The 25947-nt window shown below is 42.3% G+C and overlaps 2 protein-coding genes and 1 long non-coding RNA gene across 4 annotated transcripts in view; 1 reads left to right on the top strand and 2 right to left on the bottom strand.

Moving 5' to 3' along the window:
- Positions 1–59: 59 nt before the first annotated feature.
- Positions 60–18104, bottom strand: LOC119017987 (neuropilin and tolloid-like protein 2). 2 transcript variants are annotated; one of them, XM_037095255.1, is made up of 10 exons: positions 17970–18104; positions 13606–13662; positions 13228–13371; positions 10391–10639; positions 9873–9920; positions 9266–9393; positions 6014–6242; positions 2689–2802; positions 2401–2531; positions 60–2019 (listed from the first exon to the last, which is right to left on the bottom strand). In XM_037095255.1, exons 1-10 carry the CDS (start codon positions 17977–17979, stop codon positions 1282–1284), a joined length of 1848 nt encoding a protein of 615 aa, XP_036951150.1. In that variant the 5' UTR covers positions 17980–18104; the 3' UTR covers positions 60–1281. The 2 variants fall into 2 exon arrangements, with proteins under 2 accessions (XP_036951150.1, XP_036951148.1); XM_037095253.1 differs by lacking the exon at positions 17970–18104 and adding an exon at positions 16854–17036.
- LOC119017990 lies at positions 13706–18188 on the top strand. The gene is made up of 3 exons (XR_005074630.1): positions 13706–16528; positions 16862–17074; positions 18051–18188. It is a non-coding gene; the product is annotated as an uncharacterized LOC119017990 (long non-coding RNA).
- Positions 18189–19761: 1573 nt separating this feature from the next.
- The window catches only part of itfg1 (integrin alpha FG-GAP repeat containing 1), a 138183-nt gene continuing 131997 nt past the window's right edge, over positions 19762–25947 (bottom strand). The window contains exon 18 of the mRNA XM_037094518.1: positions 19762–20910. Within this exon, the coding sequence (XP_036950413.1) occupies positions 20851–20910 (60 nt within the window). The 3' untranslated portion in view covers positions 19762–20850. The remainder of the gene's footprint in view (positions 20911–25947) is intronic.

Genomic DNA, 25947 nt, shown 5'->3' with positions numbered 1-25947 from the left:
GGTGGCACCATATTCATCTCTCTCGGTTGTAGTGAACAGAAAATCTCACACAGCAGGGGGTGAGTAAGCTCTCGTTTAATTCAACAAAATGAAATAATACAACCAGTGGTTAAAATCATAAATGAGTCCCATATAGGCTACATGTCTGTCTCTTTAGGGAAACAGGTTGTGCTTGTTTTACACACTCAGTTCATGGGGAAATTGAGAAATTACATTTACTCCTGGTTAGAGTGGGGGCAGGGAGTGGGATGGTAGCTATTTTGATTCAGTCCAGGCCACACAGCTAAACGTTTTGTATTCCGTAAACAATCAGTCATTGCCAGAATGCCAACAGGCTATGAAGCTCACAGAGCAGAAATAGACCTTTCTCAATGTCTTACCAAAATAAGACAGTCTCTTCATGTGCTCTTCCTGAGGAGAGACTGAACGGAGTGTACCCTCTGTGTATGTGTGAGGTAACCATGAAAACTACATAATTATAGTAATATCACATCATTATCATTGTTATTGTCATCATATTTCTGTTCATCATCAACAACAGCGACTTCATCCTCCTCCTCATCATCATCATCATCAACACCACATGTCATGGATAAGCCATCTTCATAAAATCATCTGAGCAACATTTGTAAAAGATTAAAGAGTTAAAAGCCAAGCATCATCATGAGGCTGGATATATACTGGTTTTAACAGTACAGTACACTGACAAAAATAAAGACTCAAATTATTAGAAGACGTACTATATATCATATATCTGTGCATGGCAGGTGAATAAATGTAAAAACTCAGTCTAGGTAGTCTCTTTGTCTTTCTCTCTCTCTCTGTTTCTGAGTGGTTACCTGGTCTTCAAGGCCAGCAAATAGAGAGAAGTCTGGGTCTGCATGCGAGAACCCTTTCTGACATGAGTCTTATGAAGAGGAGCGTTTACATGAGTGTGAGACTGGAGGAGAGACACGATGTCTCCACCCTCTCTTCACTCTACATCCTTCAGTATCCTGAAGAACAGAACCAATAGTTTCCTGTTTTTTTCCTTCCTTTTGTTCCTTGATTCTTGTCTGCTAATTTTCCAAACCTGCAGCTGAGACTTTGAGAGAAGACCCTTTAGTGTTATCACAATACTTTTAATACTGCTCTGAAAGCAAAGGCAGAGGAGGGAAGAGAAGTGATCAAATTAACATTTTTGTGATTTTCCTGTCATCTCTTCCTTCTTCTCTTCTTTTGATGAGTGAAATGCGAGCTCTCTCTGCATTCCCTTCCACCTCGTCTTCCTCCCGTCACCATCTAGAAGTCCATGGACATGGAGCGCTGGTTTGGGTCAACTATGTTGGTGCTGTTACGAGCGCTGTTGCCGCGGATACTGAGGGTTCCGCAGGCTCCTGCCATCCCACCACCGATTCCTCCAGCGATGCCACTAGGCCCTGCCATGCTGACTCCTCCCGACATACCCATTCCCCCTGACATTGCCATTCCTCCTGTTATCCCCACAGCTCCTCCAATCCCTCCTCCTGCAATCCCGGATGCTCCTCCTCCTCCCATTGCTGCTCCACCTGTGGCTCCTCCTCCCGCTCCTCCTCCACCACGGCCATAGATCTCACATGGGATCTCTTCTGTGACACGGTCCTCAATGACCTGCTGGTCGCAGTCGTGAGTCTGTGAGTGCTGCTTGTAGCCGTAGCAGCTCTTCTTGTAGCTGGACGTGGAGTTGAAAGTCTTCATGGGTGGTGGCTTGGAGAAGTCGTTGTGGTAAGACAGCTCCATGGAACTCAGGGTGGTGCGGCTGTGCTTCATACTGCCGCCACCAGTAGCCACTGAGGCTTGAGAGCCGCAGTGGTGCTCGTGGACGCAGCGGGACATGGTGGAAGAGCGTCGCAGCTTGTGGAAGCTGTCCAGCTCCTCAGACAGGTCGGCTAAATCTGACGACATCTCCTTGTCGCGCAGAGAAAAGAGCTCGTAGTGCGGCGGGTCGAAGACTTCCTGGAAGCCTGCCTTGTTGAAGACACCAGGCCGGCGGGCTACAACCTTAAATAAGAAATAAAGGGATATTACATCTTTGATCTTATCAGAATTTATTTATTTAGTAATGTTACCAGACCACTGTCTAATTACTGGATAATAAGCAAAATGCACAACACTTGTTTTTACACCTTTCTGAAACATTAGCTGCTCAGTGTAAAAGAAAAGAAAGAGGTCCTTTCGAGAGCCACCATAAAGCTTTAAAAAAGTTTAAAGTTGAAATAGCTGAGACAGGTTAATATAAAGTGATCTGATGTACTGTGTTACTTCTGACGTGTACTATAATGGTGTAAAATCCATCATCTCTGTCTGCAGCGCTACATGTCCATCTCTTCAATTCTCTGTCTCTTCTTCTCTGGCAAAGCTCAAACACAAAGAATGATTTACCTTTTTCCTCGGCTGCTTCATCTGGACCAGGATGGAGATGATGAGAAGAACGAGAACGATGCCCGACGAGACTCCGATGACAGTGCCATGGGTCTTAGTGATCTGATGAAAAAGCCCCTTAGATCGCTTCTCTGGAGGGAGGAAAATATAAGAAAACTTAAGAAAATAAAAGAAATAATATGTTCAGAAATAAATAAATTGTGTAATCACCTCAAAACATGCTAAAATAAACCCTAATCAAATATAATCAACTCATTTGGGAAAGGCTGGCAGAAAGGAGATAATCACCTTTGCAGTGGTTTTCATCCCATGGGTAGACACAGTTCTGAACCCCATTGCACACCAGGGAGTTGTTAATACACATGTTGCTGTGGCAGAAGAATGTGTTGCCTGAGCAGGGGGCTGCAGGGAAAAGACAACAGAGATAATGGAATTGAGAAAAAAATAAAAGGAAAGCGGCTGTCTAACTGTGCTTAGAAAAGATGAGTCCACTGTGGAAAGGACCTGAAGCTTTGTTGATGGTAATAACAATAAAACAATAATAACAATAAAAGATCGTCAGTCTGGCTGTAGATATCTGAAGAGGCGCATAATAAAAAGATGTTATGTTTTATAATGTCTGGAAACACTGGAGGTCTAATGGAGACAGTCCACATGAAGCCATACATCATCATTTCCTGCAGACACAACATCAGGCGGTGATGACGGAGGAGATGGCAGCTTCACTGAGCTGCAGCACTCATGTCAAGGCAAGCTGAGGAGCAGGAGACAGAGGGGAGCAGGAGGCTGGAAGGGTGAAGAGTCGGGAAAAACAGGCAGAGAGGACGAATATGAAAAAGATTAGATGAAAGACAAGAGGTGGGGTGTCGTAGAAATGGCTTCGGCCATCGTGGGAGCAAATGGTCAGACACGTGCTGAGAGATACCCCACATTAAAGTGACTGTTGGTGTTTCGAGGCTCTGAAGGCAGAAACAGAGGTGACTGGTAATTGATGCTGGCTGCTGGGCTCAGGAGATTGATGTGACGCCCCTCAGAAGGAAGAGCTGCGAGGCTGAGGGAAGATGCAGATGGCAGGCTTTTGATATAGACGATATGGAGAGGCAGCCAAAAGCTAAGTGAAATCTGGCTTTTTTTGGGTGGAGTGGGAAATAGGTGAAGTTGGTTGGAGAGCAGTGGCAAAATATTTTTTATGTGTCATGTGCTGTGATCTTTTTGTCATCAGGTTGTGTAGCAGGCCAAAACAAATTTAACCACTGACATTTACAGTGTGGTTTAGATAAGAAGTTATTACTGGAGGTCATTCAAGAATCAAACAACAAAATCAATCTTAACTATCAACTGGGCCGTCAGCCATCTTTATTAGTTTGAGAACACTCTCCAATTAGCACCAATACGAAGCGAATTAGCTCTGAATGATAACCAATATCTAACTCTTTACCCTTTGTTAGGTCTAACACACACACTCAAAGACACTCTTTATGAAACATTCTCCTGGTTAAATGATGAGCAGCATACATTATAAGCATGTCTGACAGATGTCAGATTTCACTTTGTAACTATATTTACCGCATTTTGTGATCAACTTATATCACAATTTTGCCATTTTCAGGTACATCAAAAAATACTTATAGAGTTGCCTTCTTCTCTTTTGTTACTTTTTTCTGTCAATGATTTACTATTTCATCTATACAGCTCAAAATAAGTTAGATTTGCCTCAAAGTGTATAGTTTTTCACCTTCTATCCTTATTGTCTCATCTACTAATAACATAGAACTGCCCCAAAATCCTTCGGCAAGAAGGAAAGGGGATACATCTCAGAGAGAGCACCAGAGATGACCGTCCTCAGGACTGACAGACACACAGTACAACAGAGGATGAGTGTGCAGAGCAGACCAAAATAACAGCAGCAAAATTATAATACAAACATTTAAAACAAAAAATTACAAAAACTATTGACAAGTTAGATAGATTACAAACATGCTGAATGTTTATGAAAATATGATTAATAAATCAGAAGCTAAAAATGCCAATGTTCTGTCATTTTTCATCTTTATCAGTGAAAAAGAAATTGCAGCTCAAGCTGACAAATGTTGCTCCCCACCGTGAGTCTTAAGGCACGCAGTATGATATTCAACCTGTCTCTTCTGGCTTGCTTACTTTTCCAAACTGTCCTCTCTCTCAGCCCGGTTGACAAAGATTTTCCACCTCTCATTTTTTTTTCATACCCAGGCTTGGCAGCCTCAGCCACACTCTCTGACTCTTTATCACAGCTGAAACAGACTGTGGTCCGCTCCACCAGCTTCACCCCTGCTCCAAGGTCCGCTGTGATGAGGGCTCTGAGCCTCCACTCCCCTCTCCCTGCATGCTTCCTCTGCCTCAGGGTTAAATACGTTTGACAAAGGGAGATGTGTATGTGTCTAAGGGTGTGTATATCTATCTTCCAGTGAGTCTGTAGACAGGGTCGCTCCCCTGACACTGTCATCACTTCCGAACCAATTATGCATCTCCCGTCTTCAAAGTTTAGCCCCATACAGGGTGTCAACAGCGCTCCACTCTCTTGCCCCCACCCTCTGCCCATACATGCACACACACAAGCACACAATGCATGTCTGAATGTATGTGTGTGTGTGTGTGTGTGTGTGTGTGTGTCGTAATGTGTCTGGTTTACATGACAGAGGGGGTTCTGTCGGGAGACTCGAGCACATTAAGGATGATCGAGTGCGAGAGGCAAGACTCATCTTGTTCTCTGAGTGACAAAGATTAATGGTTCCCCCCGACCTCCAAGCAAACTTCAGTCGCTGACTCTGACCAAATAAAGTTTGGGAGTTATTCAAGAGACTTCAGACTTCTCTGAGATGGACTGTGTGATCAGAATTAATGAGGATCCAAATGGTCCTAAGGACTTTCAGAGTAAAAAAAAAAAAAGAAAAGAAAAACACCCTCGATGAATTTAAAAGGCCATTAAGTTCTGACTGCAATGGTTATGGGTTTGCTGATGAAAACAACATTAGCATTCTACCAGGGTTTGGCAAGTGTGCATGAAAATGTGGCAATTAATATTTCAGTCTATTCAGGCATTTAATGAAAATATTACGGTGCGCTAACACAAAAACTGTTTCCTGAATGGCAATTCCAGCTACTTTATGTGCAACCTTTAACAGCATCTGTTTTTTGTCCTTCAAAAATGCTGAAGCTTAATATACAATTACCTCCATTAGATCCACTGACCCTACTCAGCTTTTCTTTTTCACCAAAACAGATAAATTCCTATTTGCTTGCTGTAATAATAAGCAGAGTATCAGCTGTGACATGCATATCAATAAATTATTTGATGCAGTTATTTACAAACACTGGAGTGAAAAATTGTTTTTCTCATATCTATGCTCTAAACATGGCACAGTGTAATTAGCTTTCCTTGCTGAAATGGCACTTTAGCGTCTGTTAGTGACGACTGATGCAGACTGAATGCAGGACCTCATAAATCAAGATGTTCTGTGTCAGTGACTGTTTGCTGGCAGATAATGTTGTTAAAGTAAAAAAATGAGATGTGACATGTGACGTGTGAAAATCAGGGTCCAGGCTGAATTATGCTGTCAAGAAGACTGAAACTTACGGTCGACAAATGAGGTGAAGAGCATGCGGAACCGGCTGAGTCGGCTCTTCTCATCCGCCCACATTCGGACGACTCCAACACCGTTATCCAGCATGACATCGTTGGCCACGGTGCTACAGAACTTGGCCTTTAGGTTTTCGATAGCGCTGCTGCCATCGTACACGGCCACAAAGTTCTTCTTGCACTCATTGGAGTGTTCCATCTGGTACTCCATGAAGCGCAGGTAGATCTGCAGACACAAAGAAACAAAACTATTCAGAGGTAATCACCAGTATACTCAAGAGATGGCATCATTTCAGCAAAACAAATACATCTAAAAGGATTCAGTCGAAGATAATGAATAGAATAGAAACGATTAGAGAAGAAGCCGACGATGGACTGGTGACCTGCCCACCTCGTCACCACAGCATGCTGGGATAGGAACAGTTTAGAGGATGGATAGATGCATCGACGGTGAATAGACTCAAATAATAAAGTGAATATAATCCAAGTTGTGATGCAAGCATGCATCATTCTTACACTGACAACAGACTCCTTAGAAAAGTCAGTCTTTGAATATATTGGTTAAGGTGCTGCCTGCTGTCTCCCCCGCCCTCCTCTGTTCTCAGAAACAAGACTCAACTCGGAGAATACCTGGAGGGACTGGAGGCTAGTGAGCTGAAGCACACATTTTGACTTGCCATAGTAGAAAAGCACAGGTGTTGATAATAACATTAATGACATTGGGACAGCGTGCACATTACTTGGACCCTGACACTGATGCAGTTAAATAGAGCTCTGCCGTCTTTAGTTATTTACAGCTGGGCAATTCCTAGTGTGCAAAGGCCTTCGATACAGTTTTCATGAGAAAATTAGCACGTATAAATGCTCTTTAATATTCAACCCGGACTGCGCTGTGTTCATGAGATGGATTGAAAAGTATTAACAAGCAAGCATCCTGAACAAATACGACATCATAGCATTACACTGGATTCCATCAGAGCCGATCAATACTAATTGTACCGATTCTCATTACAGACAATAGCCGTATGGTGTTATCAAAAGTCAAATTAGTGAGTGTGATGGGGTATTACAGAGCCTGTTGTTGGCACCTGTCCACTAGAGGTCCTCGATGAGGTTTTTGCCTCTGCAGCTCACATGAACGCCACCGGGACCAGGCACCTGCTCCTACAGCAGCTTCTCACTTGCTTAAGCATACATTAGTATCAAGTTTCAAACTGCAAAGTAAATGTCTTTGCATTGTGTGAATAAGTCAAATCAGCAGAAATGATGCTGTAAGATTCTGGTCACAAGGGTACAACAACTTGTTTGAAGCTTCATCAGATTAGGCACACAAGCACCTGTAACCACTCAGCAGCGAAGAAGCTTCTTTCATATTGACTCTGAGCTTGCTGCTCCGTTCCTTCTGCTGCACTGAGCTAATATCTGGTTAGGCAACTCCAGTGCAGCTGCTAAATACAGATCATCTTCCCCGCTGCCTCACACTGCACATGTGGGACCGAAGACATGACCGTGGAGACGGTGAGTATTTGTGCGACAGAGGTTGGGTAGTGCACGTGTGAGTCATGCATGAATGTTTACATTTGAATTCATAAATCATGACTTTGTATACATGAGTGTATAATGTGTGTGGGTAATTGCTTACAGTGCTGTATGTGACGGTGCATTGCGTAATTTGTGTAAGCAGTGTGTGCATCTGCTGTTTTATACTTAATTAGATGTGCATTCACATTGTGAGTGCATGTCCGTATACTGTGGCCAGTGAGCAGCATAGGAGCATGCTGATGACTCATTTAGTCATAGGGGAGAAGCAGAGCAGCGATGAATCAAGGCTGGCCAGGCTGTGGTTGTAATTTCAATGCGATTTTGGATATCCACTCATAAATATCAGAATTTATGAGACGATCACTGGGCTTTCACTCTTGGCTTGAAAATACGCTCATGAGTCTCCAGGGCTGTATTTTATAAATACAAATTGTCTGCATTACTTTCCCCCATGCTGCCTCTCTGTGTATTAACACTAGTCATACCAGTTATGTCTTAAATTAAAATCACAGTACAGTCATGACCTCTGGAGGAATTGTTCTCACTGACTGAAGCACATGATGCTACTACATACAGTACATTCATACAGAATATCTAAATCAGGAAAACCTCTGACAGACTTATATAGATGTGCATCTGCTTCGAAGCTTGTTACTTAAATTTCTGTCTTTGCAGCAGTCAGACCATTTACCAATGACAAGCAGATGATATAAGTAATGCCTTGACAGAGATCCATGAAACCGAGGGTTTTTGATTTGAGTGAGTAAGTGAGATACGTCAATGACATGGCACAGAAAACAATGAAATTAGGAGCTACTGATCAGTGCAATAAAAGAAGACAATTATAAAAACTCACAGCAGTAAACAAACATCTAGGTAGTAAAGAAATTACCAGAATACAATTAGTAACAAGAGCACAATTATGCATGTTGATACAACAATCTGTGCACTGACATAACATTTGATATCATTTAAAACAATAAACGTCACACTAACACTGATGTTAAGATAGAAATCACTGTCAAGGTGGCAAATTCCAGAGCAACTCTGTTGACAGAAAGGTGGAACACACTGAACAGAATAATGGTACACACAACTATTTAGTAATTTAGAGCTATTTCTTCTCATTTGTAACCACATTATTTCTCCTTAATGAGTGACTATTCATATCTATTCTCCGATGGAGTCCATGTGTCTCCAGGGAGATTAGAGTTTGCATCACTTGCTCAAAAAAAGCAACTCCATGCAATTTTTTTTCCATCTAAACTGATGACAATAATCAGTGCAATAATGACAACACGTTAAGGATTTGTCTGAAAGAAGCATGCTGTGTCAACAGAGCCAGAGAGCTTCTAGAATTCACTCCGAAGTGTTGTGCACAACAGAAGGATGCTCAGCAAAATGTTCAGGGTAGAAAAACATAACTGAGAGCAGCGTTGTTGATGATTCTTCTTTTGGTGGAGCTACAAATAACCTGAAGAGAGATGAATAAACCTCCTTGAATATGTAGTGAGATGTCATGATGTGTGTTTATTTTGGATCATAAATACTTTATCTTAAGCTCTGCATTTGTTGTTGGCTGCAAATACAAGCCAACCAAACAGAAGCATAGACCAGATCCCTTTTTTAAATTATGAATGGAAGAAGTACCAAACATGGTTTGAAGGTTAGGACAGGAGCAACACTAATATGGTCCCTTGTACTGACCTTGGACTGAGGAGGAGCCCTGATAGTCCAGATACAGTCCAGAGCATCACCAGGCTTCACTCTCTCTTCCTCCTCCACCTGACTGGAGCGAATAATCCCATCCCATCCACCAATTTCAAACTGACAGTCTGTAGAGAAGAGGGAAGAAGAAAGGGAAAGGGAAAGCAGGAAAGTGAAGGTGAATGACAGGGAAGGTGAGAAATTGGTCAGGGAGGGAGAAGAAAGAGCAGAAGATAGAGAGGGAGAAGGGTTGGATAAGAAAAGGAGCAAGACAGAGAGACAGACAAAGGATTTTATTTAAAGAAGAAAAGGATTTAAGGTGAATTGTAAGTAAGCACGACAGATTAGGATAGAGGACAATAAGAAGACCGAGGAGCAAAGGCAGAAAGACAGGCAGGATAGCTGTGTGTTCCTCCATTTGTTTAAATGTGTGCATGTTTGTGAATGAACATCCCTCCACTTTATGTACAATTGTGTGCTTGTCAAGGTACATTTGTGCGTTCAGCATTAACGTCAGAGGCAGAGATAGCCTCCGGTAAGCTCCTGAGCACAGAGGAGCTCTTCAAAAGGGATCGAACACAAACCAGCGAAATACTGAGCAGCTTACCTGGGATGGGGTTTAGCAGTCCGCCCACGTGCAGATGGAAATCAGGGTCTGAAATGATAAGATTTGGGAGACACATTACTCTCAATCCACACAGCAGAAATAGGTAAGCAGAGAACACAAGATAAGATCCCATTAAGGCAGGCCAGATAAAGCAGAAAGGGGTCTGCTTGAAGCTAATATCTGTTGCCTGATGGGAGACTGATGTCAGGGAATATTGGGTTTAGACTCGGGAGGCTCTGATGATGAACGTGTGTCTGCTGAAGAGGAAGAGAAGTGGGGAAGAAAGGCCGTGATGTTTGACCCCCCTGAGACGCCACGGGCAACCTGTCGTCTGTCACTGCCAGTAAACACCAACAAGATGGGCAGCGCAGACAAATTGTGTTATAGGGACGAACGGTATCTTTTCCGTCACACTGAGATCAGAGTCGACTTCGTGTTTTGGTGGATTTTATCAAAGCAAAGTTCTCTACATTGAGGAGCTGCATTCATTGCAAACATACAGTTTGTGGTGTCCCTACCTGCGATGAAGGTGTACTTGATGCGGAAACCAAGGCCTTCCAGCTCCTCGTCGCTGATGAACTTGATCCACATGAACCGTCCCGTTGATGTGACCAGGCCCGGGTTCTTTCCCCCACAGAAGCGGTCAATGAGTGGAGAGAACCCAAATGGCCCATCACGGATTTCAATGTGATCGAAGCGGCACTCAAATGATGGCTCGATGTAATAGTTCTTATCAAAAGCCAGCTGAATCCTTTGTCTGGGGAGCGCTGTGGTGAACAGGGGAGTGGGGGACAGAAACAAAAGGGATTAATCCATGAAAAGAATAAAATTAAATCCAGCTGTTTCAGGACTACAGAAATCTGGATGGCATTTTAAAGCATCAATTAAAAGTCGAGTCAAATATGAGTGAATCTGGATTTTAAAGTTGAGCACTTGGAGAGTTACTACTAACCCCTCAGCTGACTGCATGGAGGGTAAACTTTTCAGAAAGTTGGTTCAGACTTAGAGAGGGTGAAGCATACTGTCGGTACTAAAGCCCCTTTCAGTCAGAGAATATTTGACATTGCTGCCTTATCTATCTGTTCATGTGGAGGCTTTCTGGAATACAGGCTTTCACTGTATTTAAACTTTCCTGACAGCTTTAATCAGACTTGACAGATTGAACCACAATGATGGAGATATATTCAGCACCTGGAGCACAAGAGGGAGTGACATCAATACTAAAAAATAGAATTGCGTGAAAACTGTGAATGAAAAGGAAGAGAAGTTTTCTGTCCTCTCACAGGCTGCATCATTAATACATTTTGAGACGTTTATTGTTATATAAATTGTAACTCTGTGTTGATGACTGACGGAGAGGTTGAATGTTCTTTTACTCCAATACTTATTGTGGCACCTTTTGAATCTACAGCTCAAAGTCAAGTAAACATCCATGATGGAGCGGCATGCTGGATAAGCCCTATGAAATACTTTCTCTGCCTCAACTCCCACTGAAGAAAACAGAGAAAGAAGCAATTGCATTGATTAAAAAACATGCTTAACCTAATTACTTCACCCAGACTTCTGCTGAGAAATGCAAAATGCTTTAATAGTTATTTACAGTTGTGGCAAACAGTATTATAAGATGACTTCTGTATCTTTGAGCTATAGATCAGTACAAGTATCCACCATCAGGTTCTTTGTTAAATCATAAGAACAACGGTTCAGATATGCACACATGCATCACACAGCTGCATGCATAATGCACACAGATGTATACTGTCATACACAGACAGAGATACAGTCTGACATGTCGGCATTGTCTCTGAGTCAGTGAATCCAGAACATTGCAGTCACAGCATGAATTGCACATTTTCATGTGCCACTGAAAGTCAGAGTATATTTACCGGTTTACACTGAGTGGACAGAGCTCTTTATTAACATTACCCCTCACACACAGAGAAAGTGTTTAACAAGGGCAGTTCAAGGCAGCCTTAGGAGATGAATCAGACTAAATAAGGATGCTGAGGTTGGGAGGTGGGGCTCTGAATCATCTCTGACAGAGAGAGAAGCCACGCATGCACCACTGGAGAAAAAGGAACAAGGTCGAGGTAGTTAAATAAACTAACACAGATGATTGTTGTTTCTCTGTGTGACTTTGTGTCTGTTTCTGTCTTTGAATCTGAGCCTGACGTTCACCCTTTCTGCTCGAACGACTGACTTATATGCCTGCACTTCCTGCTATCTGAGTGTTCATTTACTGGTGTGTTGAGTCTCAATCTCTCATTAAACTTTCTATCTCCCACACTGACACACACACACACACACACACACACACACACAAAAAAAAGCTTGATACAGAGGAGAAAGTATAATCACTCGATCTATTAAGCTGATGAATGGGGGGACATGACATAATCAATGAGCCTCACTAACCACAAATTATAATTACAAAGCTATCTGATTACCACTTATGCCAAACGTGAGCATGTCTCTGTCTGAGGGGAAGAATAAAAGGCTCAACACTGCAGCTCGCTTATGAATATGACGAAGGCCATTCAAGACCAAATAATAGCAAACGATAGGGTCCATCTGTCGCTTCTCAGACACACTGCGATGCACTTCTGCACACACCAGCAGGCTGCCTGTGATGGAGTCATGGCTTATTCATCAACAATAGTTCTGGGCTTGAATTTTCCACAGGGGGAGCCCTTGAGCCATGTGTAAATCTGTTCCCCACCACAGTGAGAAAAGAAACCAAGCACACATCTCATCTGCATGAAAGGCTGTAAGACTTCACGTTCAGAAGGTTAATCAATTTTCTATATCTAAGAAGAAAAAAAAAAAAACATCCAATATTGCAATGCTCATCTTCTTTAACTGCTAATGATGCCTTTTATTATGGCTCCCAAATCACTGATGGATGTGATGTTTCTGGTAAACACTCAAGCGTTTACAAGGACGACTGCAATTCAGTGAAATGCCACCAAAGCTCAGTTCTGTAGCAGATGTTCATCTCTTTTATGTTTCATTCAATGAAAGCTGCGTCTTCTGGCACACCATGCCAATAGAGATGAACACAGCACTACCCTGATTAGGCCAGAAGTCAGGGGCTACCCACAATGCACCACTCTCCATCATTTTCAGAGGGTTATATCTGTGGGGTGAAACAAACTCAGGATGGCTCATTCGGAAAATGTCAGGCTGATTGCCCGCCAGCAAAGGAACAGAAAATCGGATAGGGGCATGGTTATATAAAACAACGTCTGTCAGGCTAATGACATTCACTGAAGGAGGCAATATGCAGAAAGGCGGGAAACTGTGTCAGCTGTTGTGATGAAAAACACAACTCAGATGGGAAAGGACCCCGCCTTACCTTCCAGGATGTAAACGCACTCTTTGTTGGGCGGGTAGGTGTTGGGGTAGTTCGGTGATGTGAACACCCCACCGTTGATGTTGCGGACCCACGTGCCACAGTCGTTCTGGTTGGGACTTTGGCCGCCATGCTCGCTTGGGGAATCTTAAAGGAGAAAGGCAGAAAACAGACGAACAGATGGGTTATTGAGTCGGGGGATCAATGAGGGAATGATTGGAAGACAGAGAGAGTGGAAGAAGCAGGCAGAGAAAAGAGGGCGCTAAGATAGGAGACAAAAAAAAAAAGAACCCCTTTGTCCGATGACAGGAGAAATAATTCCTCCTTCTTTCCGACAGCTTCAATTTAATGGAACAGAAGAGCATTTGAGCTCCAACTTACCTTTAGTTCTCTGTGCCAGAGCGAAACCCTCTTCTATTAGAAAGAAGAGTAACCACGCTGAAAAACAGAGATATTACACATTAGTCACAGGTGACATGATTCTACATTTTTATCCTCATGTTCAACAACTAAGAAATGGAAATCACTAAGCAGCCACAGAGTAAATGTGTGGGATCAGCTGCAATATTGATTTCACCTGAGCAAGATGAAAAGAGATTTAAAAAAAAATAAATAAATAAAAATCGATCAATACAATTTTTAAGTAAATCTCTGATTACATTTTTAAAATGAACACAGGGAGAGGAGGAGCACTGCCATGAGAGAAATGATAATCATACCATTTATTTCTATATAGGCATGTCTTACTAGTGGTGTGTCTTCAGGATATAATGAAGAAGAAGAAAAATGAGCTTCTTTATCCCCGTGGGGAAATTTAATATCATATCACTGCGAATACAAAGTGTTTATGAAAGGGCAATACTGAAAAATATTGCAGTGGCATTTGGTGATGAATCATCTTGTATAAGATAGAGCTCCGAGACTGAAAGAGATGCAGGGAATTAGACTGTAGCTGCTTCAGTGAGAATTGTGTAACTTCAAGCTCAGTTGGGACAGATGGGTTTCCATACCCACATATATCAAATGGTAACAGTGATATTCAGCATTACTTCTCAAGAATAATGAAGACAATGTGAACCCTAAACCAGCATCTTCTTTTCAATACGGAACACCATTTATGAATTGTTGAGAAAAGTGCCAATTTATTATTTTTTTTCATAGCTCTACTGACAAAGAAGACTGAAGATAGACAGGAAATAAGAGAGAGGGGACGACATGCAGCAACACACGTTGGATTCAAACCCTGGGTGGGACATGCTGTACCAACTGCACTAACAAACCAACAAATCATTAATAACAATAATGATAAAAAAATAACTGAATAGACTGTAGAGAGACGTAGAGCATGAGCCTAATTCTAAGGAGTCTTGCAAAAGACCAAATCTAGCAGTGGCAGACGATTAATTGCAGGAAAAGTATGATAAAATCTTGTGCTAGTGCTAGTTTGGTTGTAGAAACATGCTGATGTGTGTGATACTGTGTGGTTATTCCAGGTTTAGCATATCTTTGTTAACCCTTGAGGCAGCTGGTAGGATATTTCCAAGATAAGTATCACAGTCTACCAGAATAGCTTTTGGAAAATAACATATGTAAAATGGTTGCTGGAGCACCTCCACCTGCAAAGACACGTGCATTAGTCGCAGGTTAATGACAGCTGACCAGAATAAGGACATAGCAGAAGTTCTAGCTCCAGTGGCTCTATTTGTAGTAGATGTGACATGATTATTGGAGGTGGCACAGCATTAGACATAGCAGAGCAGTAGCTGTGAAGTGGGAATGGACAAACAGTAATCATGACGGCAGCAGTAGTGGCAGGAGCAGCAAGTAGTAGTTCATTAAAGCTAATTTTAAACCGTCAACTCACATTCAAACCATGAAACTCTAACCTACTAATCTGCATCCTCTAGGCACCAGAAACAAAAAGCATTACTAGAAAAAACAGGATTACCGACTCCAAGGCTTACAGCGCTGATGAGGAGACAGACATTTGGGCTGAGCACAGCTATAGACAATAGGTGAAATATGTTGTATTACAATGATATCTGCACTGAGGCCGAGCATGTTACAGCTTCTGACACTGCCTTGCTCTGATAAGCCGCTGCAGACCTGATCCCCATTGAGTTCGTAATAGGTTGGCCTGCTCACATCGAATTAGAGAGCGAGCGTGTGCCAGACACGTTGCGTAATGGCACCCACGAAAAGGAAGGATAAAGAGAGGGGGAGAGAGAAGGAGAGAGGGTGGGTCTAATGAAGAAGAACGCATGGTTAACATAAGCAGCGAACACAGCTGCACCAATGAGCACGCATGTTTGAATGGACTCATTTTGAAATGCACACACACACACACACACACACACACACACACACACACACACACACACACACACACACACAGAAGGCCCTGAGGCTCCGGGTTCCTCATGACTTCTATCTCCATTATTTTGCTATAATGTATCATAGATCGGAATAAGTACAACGGAAGGCACATTTAGAGAGCAGCCCACCCAAACTCAAGAACCACATCACAGAAAGATGCTGCAGGCTCCCACTCAGTCAGAAAAATCTTACCAATAGCTGTAAAAGCTGGGAACATTTTCTACTTCCTTTCCTTCCTCCTCTTAGTTCAGAACATAAACAAAACAGACGCAGTAAGAAACACACAGTATGTTTTTTTGGCAACCTCTCACCTTGGTCAGCGTGTAAGAGTTTTAAACCAGAGAGCTGCCTTCAGCTTAGTTAAGTTATTAGACGAACGTTGAATATTTCATGCAGGCATTTGTAAACACTTTTGTAACATTATAAATAAATCACAAGCAAAAAACAGAGTTGCAGCCATTGTCACTTTAACACCAGGAGGACGACTTGTGAATGGATAGAAAAAAATGAGTGATGAAGAGAAACATGCACACTTATCATGGCGGCTCTACCAGGGTATTCAACCCGCATCCTGTGCAGGCCGGGTCATTCATGTGGGGCAACACAAGTGGAAGCTGTATCAAAGAAATATTTCCAACATTTTGAAGGCGTCGTCATAATTGTATCAGACCTCTGTTCAGCTGAAAGGATGAGGGGGCGAAATACCTCGGGTTCAACTCCGCGATTCTGGGTCACGTCATTTCATTTTTACATCAGTTTTCACTTCAGCTTACAAGCAAAGTTGAGGCTGGTTTTTTTTTTTTGTCTGGAAACTGAGTAAGCAAAAAACCAGAAGCAGCCACAGCCTGGTGTACTGGGCAATAGACCTGATACAGGACCGCAAGTGGTCATGTGGAAGAACTATGGCTTTAATTAGCTCCAGCCTCAGGTAGGGTACCACATGGAAATTAGCCTCCAAGCTACGAATATGCTACCAGACAATATACCTTTTTAAATAACACTTGAATAATAGGACTAATAAGGACTAAGCCTCAGGCTAACTGTTCCTGAACTAACCCATAGTAAGTTTAAAAAGGCCGTGTTGGCATGTGTGAAGTTGATATCCAATAGGGAAACTTGTGGCCAGCAAGAGCGAATTAGAGGAGGCTGTTTATTAATTGGTCTAAATAAACGACCTATTAACAACTAAATCTGCAGTTAAACAGCAGCTAATGTCGCACTAACACCCAGCTAACAAATATCTACCTATGTACCCATGTAGCTGCCGCGCCGAGCCGCCGACATCACCGCCGCTTCGCTCAACTCATCCGAGGATGCTGCCGCCGTGCGCTGCGGCGCGCGCCTCAGGTGTTGACCGCACGAGACAGTGGCTGGAGTCACCCGAGCAGCAGCAGCACGCGCTCAGGCTGCGCGTGTGCAGGACCACGGACGTCAGTGCCTGTGAGCTGTGAGAGCAGCGGCCGGAGGAGCTCAGGTGCGAGAGGCGCGAGGACGTGTGAGCTCGTGTCTCTTTTTCACAGTAATAATAATACAAATAAATAAATAAAGGAACATTTGTCACGAAAACCTCCAAACGTGCAGCCACATTCCTGCAGGCAATATAATATTTGAGACACGCCAGATTTAAAACATTGAGACGGTGAAATGACTGAGAACACTTAATGCCTCCTGATGGGTTTTTCGCCCCTGTATGGATTTTTAAACAGTCTTTGACCTTTTTGTCCATTATAATTACGAATCCCAATCAGGTTGCGCTCACGTAGGCTGCTGTGGACATGCAGACACACCTCGCAGTGTCTAAATTGGCTGCTGGCAGGAGAATCTCTCTGGTTTTGGTCTCTTTTCAGGCGTCATTACGCTCAAATGCCCAGGGAGAATTACAGTAAAACAATTCATCCTTTACATTTGCTTTTGCTGAACCTTACAAAACGGGAAGCAGACCAACAGATGTGGGAACTTGAATCGGTCCATTAGCCTATAAACCACTGATTAATGGCGATGTCGATCAGTGATGTGGGCAATTAAAAAAAACATGATTTTGCCATAAACAGTCGCAAGAGTGCAAGTTGATAGAAGAGAAATTAACAAGACAGAAAAAGCGATGTGGCAGTTTACATTTATTCACTCCTGTGCAAGAGAAAGAGAACAGAAACGCATCAGTTCCAATAAGGACATTTCAGTCTGTACTGAAGCTGATCTACCGTGAGAAATGTAGGAATCAGTGCCGCCCTGATTGCTCTGCATGTGTTGAAATCCAAAGCACCTGCACATTAAAGTAAAAAGAAAATGTACACAAGGTGAAGACATTTCATCCGAGCGCGGAGTAAAGTGTCGCTCGGATCTTGACGCACGTCACGGACGCGACTCACCTCTGTGCATTTCCTCTCACGGTGTGATTCCAAACCCAAAAGCACCTTTCTACAAACGCTCTCCTATTCTGTCCATTTTAGGGCTCCACGAGGCTCTTCACGAAATCCAACTTTTCTCTGACGGCAACAGTAAATCCATTACGCAGAGGCACGCTCCAAGACGGGAGCTCTTCTCCAGACGGCGACCCCGCTGCGTTTGACAGGAAGATGAACGCTGCTGCGAGCCCTTCAGCCAGGCATCGTGTCTGTAAACACAGCTTCCAGACGGAACTACTGCGGAGGTGACATGTGAGGGATGGATTGATCCAGGGGGAGTGACGCGCTCTAGGTATCCAAAAGACGCATATGGATGGATGATGGATAGAGAGAGACTGAGGAGGGAGAGAGAGAGAGATGGAGATGGAGGTGGAGGAGAAGTACGGAGGAGACTCCAGCTCCGTCTGGTCTGCTCTGCGACCCTATCTGAAGTAAGAACCGCTCCTGAACCAGGCTCATTTAAGCCCCGGGCGCTGCTTACATCAATGAGTGGCTTGTCACGAGCATCTTCAAGGTAGACGCATTGGACGTGTCCATTTCCGGTCACGTCTTTCAAAATAAAACAACTGGCGAACTTGTTGCAAGCAAGGATGCGATAAGTCGAAAGTATTCAGATCAGACAACAGTTATTGTATGTTTACAACCAGGACTTATTCTGTATGTATACTTTATTTACATCTCTGGGGAAACAGAGCCATAAAGACATGTTTCATATGAAGATATGGACTTCATGAATACAAGGGAAAGCTGTAGAGCCATTTTATGCAAACCCATCTGTTGGCATTGATGACAAAATGCAGAACAACATTTGACACATTTGACTTCTGAACTGCAACTCGCGCTGTTTTGCAATAAAGACAAGATTTCTGGATGCTGACAATATTGGTATTAATTTAGCAATTTTGTTTAGTTTTAACATTGAGATCAGTACATGCTGCTCGATTGTGACTGAGCAAATTCTGATTCTGAAGAAATCAGTCTTTGTTCTGCTTGTATGGTTTTGAAGTTTCAGTCCGGACTGTGGAGTTTCATGACAGAACTGTTCCATGTAGCTTTTCAAGTTTTCGTTGTTTCCATGCTTTTATTTTTAAAGCTAAATCCCCTTGTTTCCGGTCATGTTTTGGCTCTCTCTCCAGAGCTTAACACAGCTTGTAGCGTGCGCCACCTCCTCCTCGCTTTAAGTCTCTTCTCTCTCTCTCTCTCTCTCTCTCAGTAACACACACACACACACACACACACACACACACATTCACATTCACTCACACACACGCAGATATTGACTATCAATACTGTAAGTCAGCCCACACACGCTTCCCATCAGTTGTGATCTGCTTAAAAGCCACCAAGCTTGAGACAATCTTATTCGCATTTTGCCATGCAGGGGAAGGTTTACTCTCTCCATGCATTATTTAGCAGGGTGGTCCCTGATGTGGGGTGCCGGGCCCAGAGGGGTGCTCAAAGGGGCCTCCAGGGGTCATCTGGAAAATTGAAGGCAGTTTAATTTCCCTGCTGCTTCACTCACTACAGATTCAGCTAATGAGAGCATATACAGATGATTATTTTGAGTGTAATTTCCCTGTAGGATTCCCAACAACAAAGCAAACTAAAGATGTTTTTAGAAAGGCGTTTGTAAGTGATCAGTTATGGGTTTGGGAGTCGATGAGTTCAAATGTTTTTCCCCAAGCACAGAGAAGGAGAGTGCCACATAAAAAAGACATGAAGACATGAAAAATACACAAATGAAGCAAGCCAGAGGTTACTGTAGCAGGAGCAACCTTTATTCTCAACCTCAGTAAGTAAACACATTTAGTAGTTTAAACATTCATTGGCAAATCAAATACACAGAACAAAATAAATTACATACACCTGCAGTTAATCATTAGTTAAAAAGTGCAAACAATTTGGAAAGGCATTAGCTCACTGTTGTAAAATAAATACACAAAAGACACCAGAGCGCTCGGCCTGATTAACAATAAAAAGACAGTGGAAATTAAACTATATCTTCAGTGAACTGTGCCTCATTCAGCAGGGCAAGATTTAATCAGCCAGTCTGCGGAGCCTCGGTGCAGTAGCATTAAATATTTGCAGGATGCAACATAGAACCTTTTTTTTGGCACTGCCATGATGCACTGTGAAATGATCAACTGAGAAAAAGATGGATTTGCACTCAGCAGACTTGAAGGCCATTCATCATTTTAGGTGAGATTTGTAGCAGAAAATGTTCCACAGAATCATTTTGTTGCATGTGTCTGTTCTTGTTCACTTTACTGCTGCAGCTGCACGGCTGAGAGGGATATCACAGAATACAGTTCAGAGGTGAATCAACTAGACGAACACAAGACAGTAACACAGATATGGATTTCAAGTAACGTAAGACATTTCAACACTTGGTGCCAAAGGTGCTTCCCTTCCAGTAAATAAACAGTTTACAATATTGAGTAATTTGTTGGCTGATTCAACAGAAATCTGTAATTTAGTAAAATAATAGTCTAAAAACACCAGTGTGGATCGTGCTGCCAACTACAGCCAGTCCAAAGAAATCCCTGCCTTAAGCCTGTCAGTGATCTCCACCAGGATTTCTCTCTGTGTCTCCACGGCCTTGTTGCAGCTCCTGTACTTCTAACACTGCAATGAATTAATGAAATGGGACATAAATATTTCACATCTGACTGGAGGACTGAAGGATATCAAAAAGAAACATTTTGGGGCAAATGAGGATCCATTTATTGGCCCTTGAAATGAGTCTGGGTGTAAATGTGTGAGTGGGAAGGAGGAGGATGGAGTGTGTGGTGGTGGGCGGAGGAGGACATGAGACGATGTTCTCCCATGATGCAGTTCTCTCCCATCACATGGCATCGAAATGGAAACGGTGGGCTTCCTGCCTCTTCTCTCGGTCATCTGCTTTCTGAGCAACACACAGAAACATACAGTCAGTTTTATCTACCATCACAATAAGTGTGTGTGTGTGTGTGTGTGTGTGTGTGTGTGTGTATGTGTGTGTTTTGTGAACACACTGTAGCCTCTGATTGGTCGAACAGCATCCTCTTTCATTTCCTACAAAATGATGCTATGTAAGCTAACTTTATCAGTTCAGTGATCCCACTAGAAATGAACTGAGAAACACCAACCAAAAGGCTGGAATAAATAAAGAAAATATGACATGTAAGCTAATGTTAACATAACATCTAGGGCTGTGGGTGTAAAGTTAGTATTTTCAGTTTCTGTCTTGTAGAAAAGTGCAGCATCTCCTTCATCACCTCAGGAACCTGTTATGCATTAATTTAGCTGCTCGTTAAAGCAAAATCCAGACAGTAATCAGCGGTTTAGTGATCATGTAGGTAAACAGCTTCTGAATGGTCAAGCTGCTCAGTGGAGAACTTCAATGATAACCAACAGGAGGGACATCTCAACTGAAATAATGAAGACTGTATTTATGGCTGGGAGTTAAATCTAGTAGGTATCATAACTAAAGGGCAGTGTGACATCAAGTGGATGTGCTGAAACTATTACACACTGCTATAAACAACTCAACAGTACTTTTTCAGCTAACCATGAAACACACAAACAGCAACACCTGTAACCATGGAAACCACAGAAATTAAAGATGGCAGCTTTATGCTAAAACTTTAAAGAGTAAAATGACACAGTTGACACAGAAAACACTAGACTAGATGACTTTAACAGCAATACAATGACTGAGTGACTCAAGCTGATAACAAGTTGAACAGCTGACCAGGTCAAAACCAAATCAAAACCAAGAATCAAACTAGAACTGCACTCAGTAGAGCGCATACCTTCACTGAGGCCAAGCAGTCGCTTTTCATTTAAACAAGCCTAATCTAATTTTGATAGCCACTTACCAGATTGTAAATCCAACATAAAAAAAAAAAAAACACTCTGTCTTGCAATGTTAACGAAAGCGAGTGCAAATTCCCTTTAACCAGATCAGCACCAACAGTTCATGGGGTCTGTTCTGGACTGAGACGCATCCTCCACCCAAGATTTGTGGAAGTCTCACAAACCAACCAACAAATGGATACAGGTGGAAACATTATCTTCTTGGTGGAGGTAATTAACACTGACACATACTTGTGTGTGTATGTGAAAACAATACATTATTCCTAAAGCTCCAGCTGAGAAATTCAAGCTGCAGTGTCTAATTCAGTGCTCCTTCATGCTGATCAGAGGTTTCTGAGGTTTTGGCCAGGCCAACTAACATTTATTAGCTGCTTAAACATGAACACAAAGCAGATGTATCAAGTGTTTAATTACAGTTCTGGTGGGGAAGTAAACCGTTTAATATTCAACAACTGAGCTGCAGGTAGAAAATAAAGTCACCTCAGTTATCCATCACCTTGACTTTTTCTCTCACACTACAGAGGACAAGACTTTATAAAGGAATAACATGTGTGTTTATAGCCAGCAGCCTATTATCATCATCTGGGCATCAAGACACATAGGCAGGTGTGATGACTGGAGGCGGCAGTGTTGGAGCCATAAGCTGAGAACGAGATGTGCAAAAGGCCATCAAAACACATGTGGCTGTACAACATAAAATGTAATAAATAAAATGTAGTGAACGAACAGAAAGTCTGAACAGGAACAAGCGTCAGATGTCAGCTCGAGTTATAGTTGTAGACACAATTGAGGTTATTGAGTAACAGTTTAGGAATATATTCTTAGATAAATGCATAAAAGTACTCAGAGAGGCAACTTTTCTATTATAATGTGCTTATTTATTGTAATAATATTGATGTAGTATTGTATGTACAACACTATTGGATCATTACAGGTGAATTAATGTGCAATATGTACAGTACATCACTGTAATCATTCCAGTGTTTATTTATTTTTTTTTAAAATTACTATCATTTTTGTGGCTTTTAGTCTTTTATTTGATATGACAGTTTAGAGAGTGACAGGAAGACATGCAGCAAACAGCTACGCAGGACAGCGGGGTGTAAATCAAACCCGGGACACCTCTGAGGACACATCCTCCGTACATGGGCTGCTCTACCCGCTCACCCACTATCTTCCTTTTCTAACACAACTCCAATGTAGGTGATGGAAGATAAAAGTCCTCATTATGTCTACAAATGCATTTCCTCCATCTCCCCCATCACAATCACAGTAGGAGGGGACATTTTCCCAACAAATATGGACAGAATGGACAGTTGCAGCAACTAACGACTCCTTCTACAGATTAGCATGTGGACATTGTTTTAAGAGTTAAAAATGAGAAGCTGAGCCAGGTGGGGAAAACTACTTACCGACTTTATCCATTATTTCTTCTATAACAATGGATCATATTTGAGTTCTTAAATGTTTTCTAGTAACTTGTAACTATAGCTTTCAATAGTTAGTTCAATAGTAGTTTCTCCGTGAAGCCTTCAGGGTGTTACTGTTTAAAAGATGTTTTTGGTTTGTATGGGATATCACTTAAAGGAAAGCCTGTCATTATGAAGTTGCAGTCCTTCGGTCCGTAACACTGATTGAAATGAGGTTTGATGGGGCCGGGACCGAAGGAGTGAAATGTCCTCATATTTTGAGCAGCTGAGCACAGAAGATGCCACATAATCTGGACTGGTGACAGTGGAGTCAATAATGCATTTAGGTCTGTTGTGTGTGAGATCAGTGACAAACTGAGGACAGAAGGAAATATCCTTCAACTTTTATGTATCTGAATGGGACGATCTCTTCTGTCACTGCCTCAACACTGACTAAATGTTGCAGTTGAGCAGGTATGGACAGGAACTCACTCTCAGTAGAGGGATCTTTTGAGAAGACTGTTCCTTTTAAATGACAGCCAGTCCTTCACTGATGTTGACTAATTTGCTGCACCCGACAGACAGGCAGCAACACATTTAGTGCATTTTTTATGCCGTCAGTTTTGATTTGTAATAAAACCTTCATCTATCATCCAAGTTATAGGCGCTTCATATTGATTGATGTACTTTTTTTTTTTCTTTTCCAGGGAAACATTTTTGAAGGAGCAGATGGATTGATGTGATGTTCTTTTCTTTAAATAACTGATCCAAGGAGCTGTGCTGCTGCTGAAGCCTGGTCTAATTGATTGTCTGGGGGATACAACCAAATTGTCATCCTGAGGCCTGAATCATCATTAGAGGCAGCAGAGCATCGATTTGTGTCCTTCTAACGGTTTTAATGACACAGTGGTGCGTGAGCGTCTGAAGCCAGGTGGAAAGCTACAGTGAGGTATGGTGTAGTCTCACCGGGCTGTAATGTCAACTCATTAAGTCTGGTCTACATGTCCTGCATGAAGAAGATGCATCTTAAGGGGGCAGATTGATTACATTCTGCTTCATTACATGTTTTTCTCATCTATTCCTTTCCTGTCATTCATATGATGAATACCCATCACCCCAGCTAATACTGCATTGCACAGAGGTTCACAGGAGATGTGTAAAAAGCCCTGTTAGCTTGTTAGGCAGGACAGCACGTCTTTGCCCCTGTGCTTCTGCCCTCTACCTGACTTTGTTATTAGAAGAGCAAATACCAGAGGCGGCGGTGCAAACACGCAGAAATGCCAAATGTCAATCAGCAGGCTCGCCCTGACCTTACTGGATGCCCCGCTGTAAAAGAGGCGGGAGAAGATGAGATATGAAGGAGGATGTTTAGCAAGAGGTATATAGGATTCACCCTCAATCTTAATTCCCTAGATGGTGCAGGAGGTTACACCACATTAGCCTGTCAGCCCAGATGTGTGTCTTTCAATTATTAAGGCCAGCTGAGTATTCCAAATTCAATCAAATCTGCTGTGTTTTCAAAAGCTGCCAGTCTGAATGCATTGCTGCAGTGTAGAGGGAGCGGAGGTCTGTTTGCCCAGCGCAGACAGAGACAGAGCTGCTGCCTGCAGCACAGCTTTAGACCAACACGTTAAACTGGTGCCGTCAGAAATGGAAAAGCTTTGATTCATGGTAAGAAAGTGCATATTAACAAAAGAGGTTCTGCATTATAGATGTTATTACAAGCAAAACTAAGAATGTTATTAGCATGTCACAGTGTGAATGTGGTAAAATATGAAAATATGAATCACGAGATTCTCTCAAAGAGCAGAACACAGAAAACAGAACCGAGCAGAATGATGTGAACAGCCATCAATTCATTAAGTATTTTATATGAAGACAGGTGATTCAGCTCAGCTCAGCTCTCTCTGTCCCATAAAAAAAGAAAGAAATAAAGAAAGAAGCACTTTTGATTTTCCACCTCAACTTTTTTCCAGGAGGAATGGGTGGATTGATTTATTCCTCGGAGTTCTGAAAACTGTTTTATAACAAGATTTTTCCAGATCCCTTCTCGATGTATCTCATGGCTGGCTCTTATTTGTACCTTGGCTCTTAATTTTTGAAGAACATTTCAATGAATTTATGTTGCATCTTGTAAAGTGTTTTCCAAATCTCCTGCACTTGAAAGAAGTCCCCTGTACCAGTTTCTGTCCCTCCCCTTGCACTTCGCTGGTTATCTCCTGTTTATACACCAAATATAATATGAGCTGTATCCAAACACATATCCCATTGCAATGCTTTAATGCTTTATCAAATGCTCAATTCAAATCCATGTGTGAACGACCACTGGTGGCTCTGTATACACTGTATTTTGTATATTTACCACATCACAGATAATGAGAGTTACTGCAACTTGCAGCTGGAAATATCACTTGACTTCACTCTCACTTTTGGACTCTGAGTCTGTGGTAAATGTATGTTCAGCAACTGCTGCACATTTATTGCTTTGAATTTTGACTTCTGATCCACAGCAGCAGTGAAGTTGAAATAATTTAAAGTACTGGCCTTGAGATAAATCCATGGCATCATGAAATTATTCAGAAGACTCCTGTGTTTCTATACTCAGAAACATAACTGACAACACTATAAGAAGAGTAGCAGAAGTAGTGAAAAGGCAGAAACTGGTAACTGTGACT

Source organism: Acanthopagrus latus, chromosome 4 (assembly GCF_904848185.1).
Source record: "Acanthopagrus latus isolate v.2019 chromosome 4, fAcaLat1.1, whole genome shotgun sequence".
Taxonomy (NCBI): domain Eukaryota; kingdom Metazoa; phylum Chordata; class Actinopteri; order Spariformes; family Sparidae; genus Acanthopagrus; species Acanthopagrus latus.
This window is presented reverse-complemented; position numbering and strand designations above follow the sequence as displayed.

What these genes read in the sequence shown, in the direction of transcription:
- LOC119017987 (XM_037095253.1), bottom strand. Translation starts at nt 16,884, where the DNA reads ATGTCGGCGGCTCGGCGCGGCAGCTACATGG. An exon ending in GTGCGTTTACATCCTGGAAG is followed by an intron (nt 10,640 to 13,227) that starts GTAAGGCGGGGT and finishes TGTTCACCACAG; the next exon opens with CGCTCCCCAGACAAAGGATT. An exon ending in ACTGCTAAACCCCATCCCAG is followed by an intron (nt 9,394 to 9,872) that starts GTAAGCTGCTCA and finishes TCTTCTCTACAG; the next exon opens with ACTGTCAGTTTGAAATTGGT.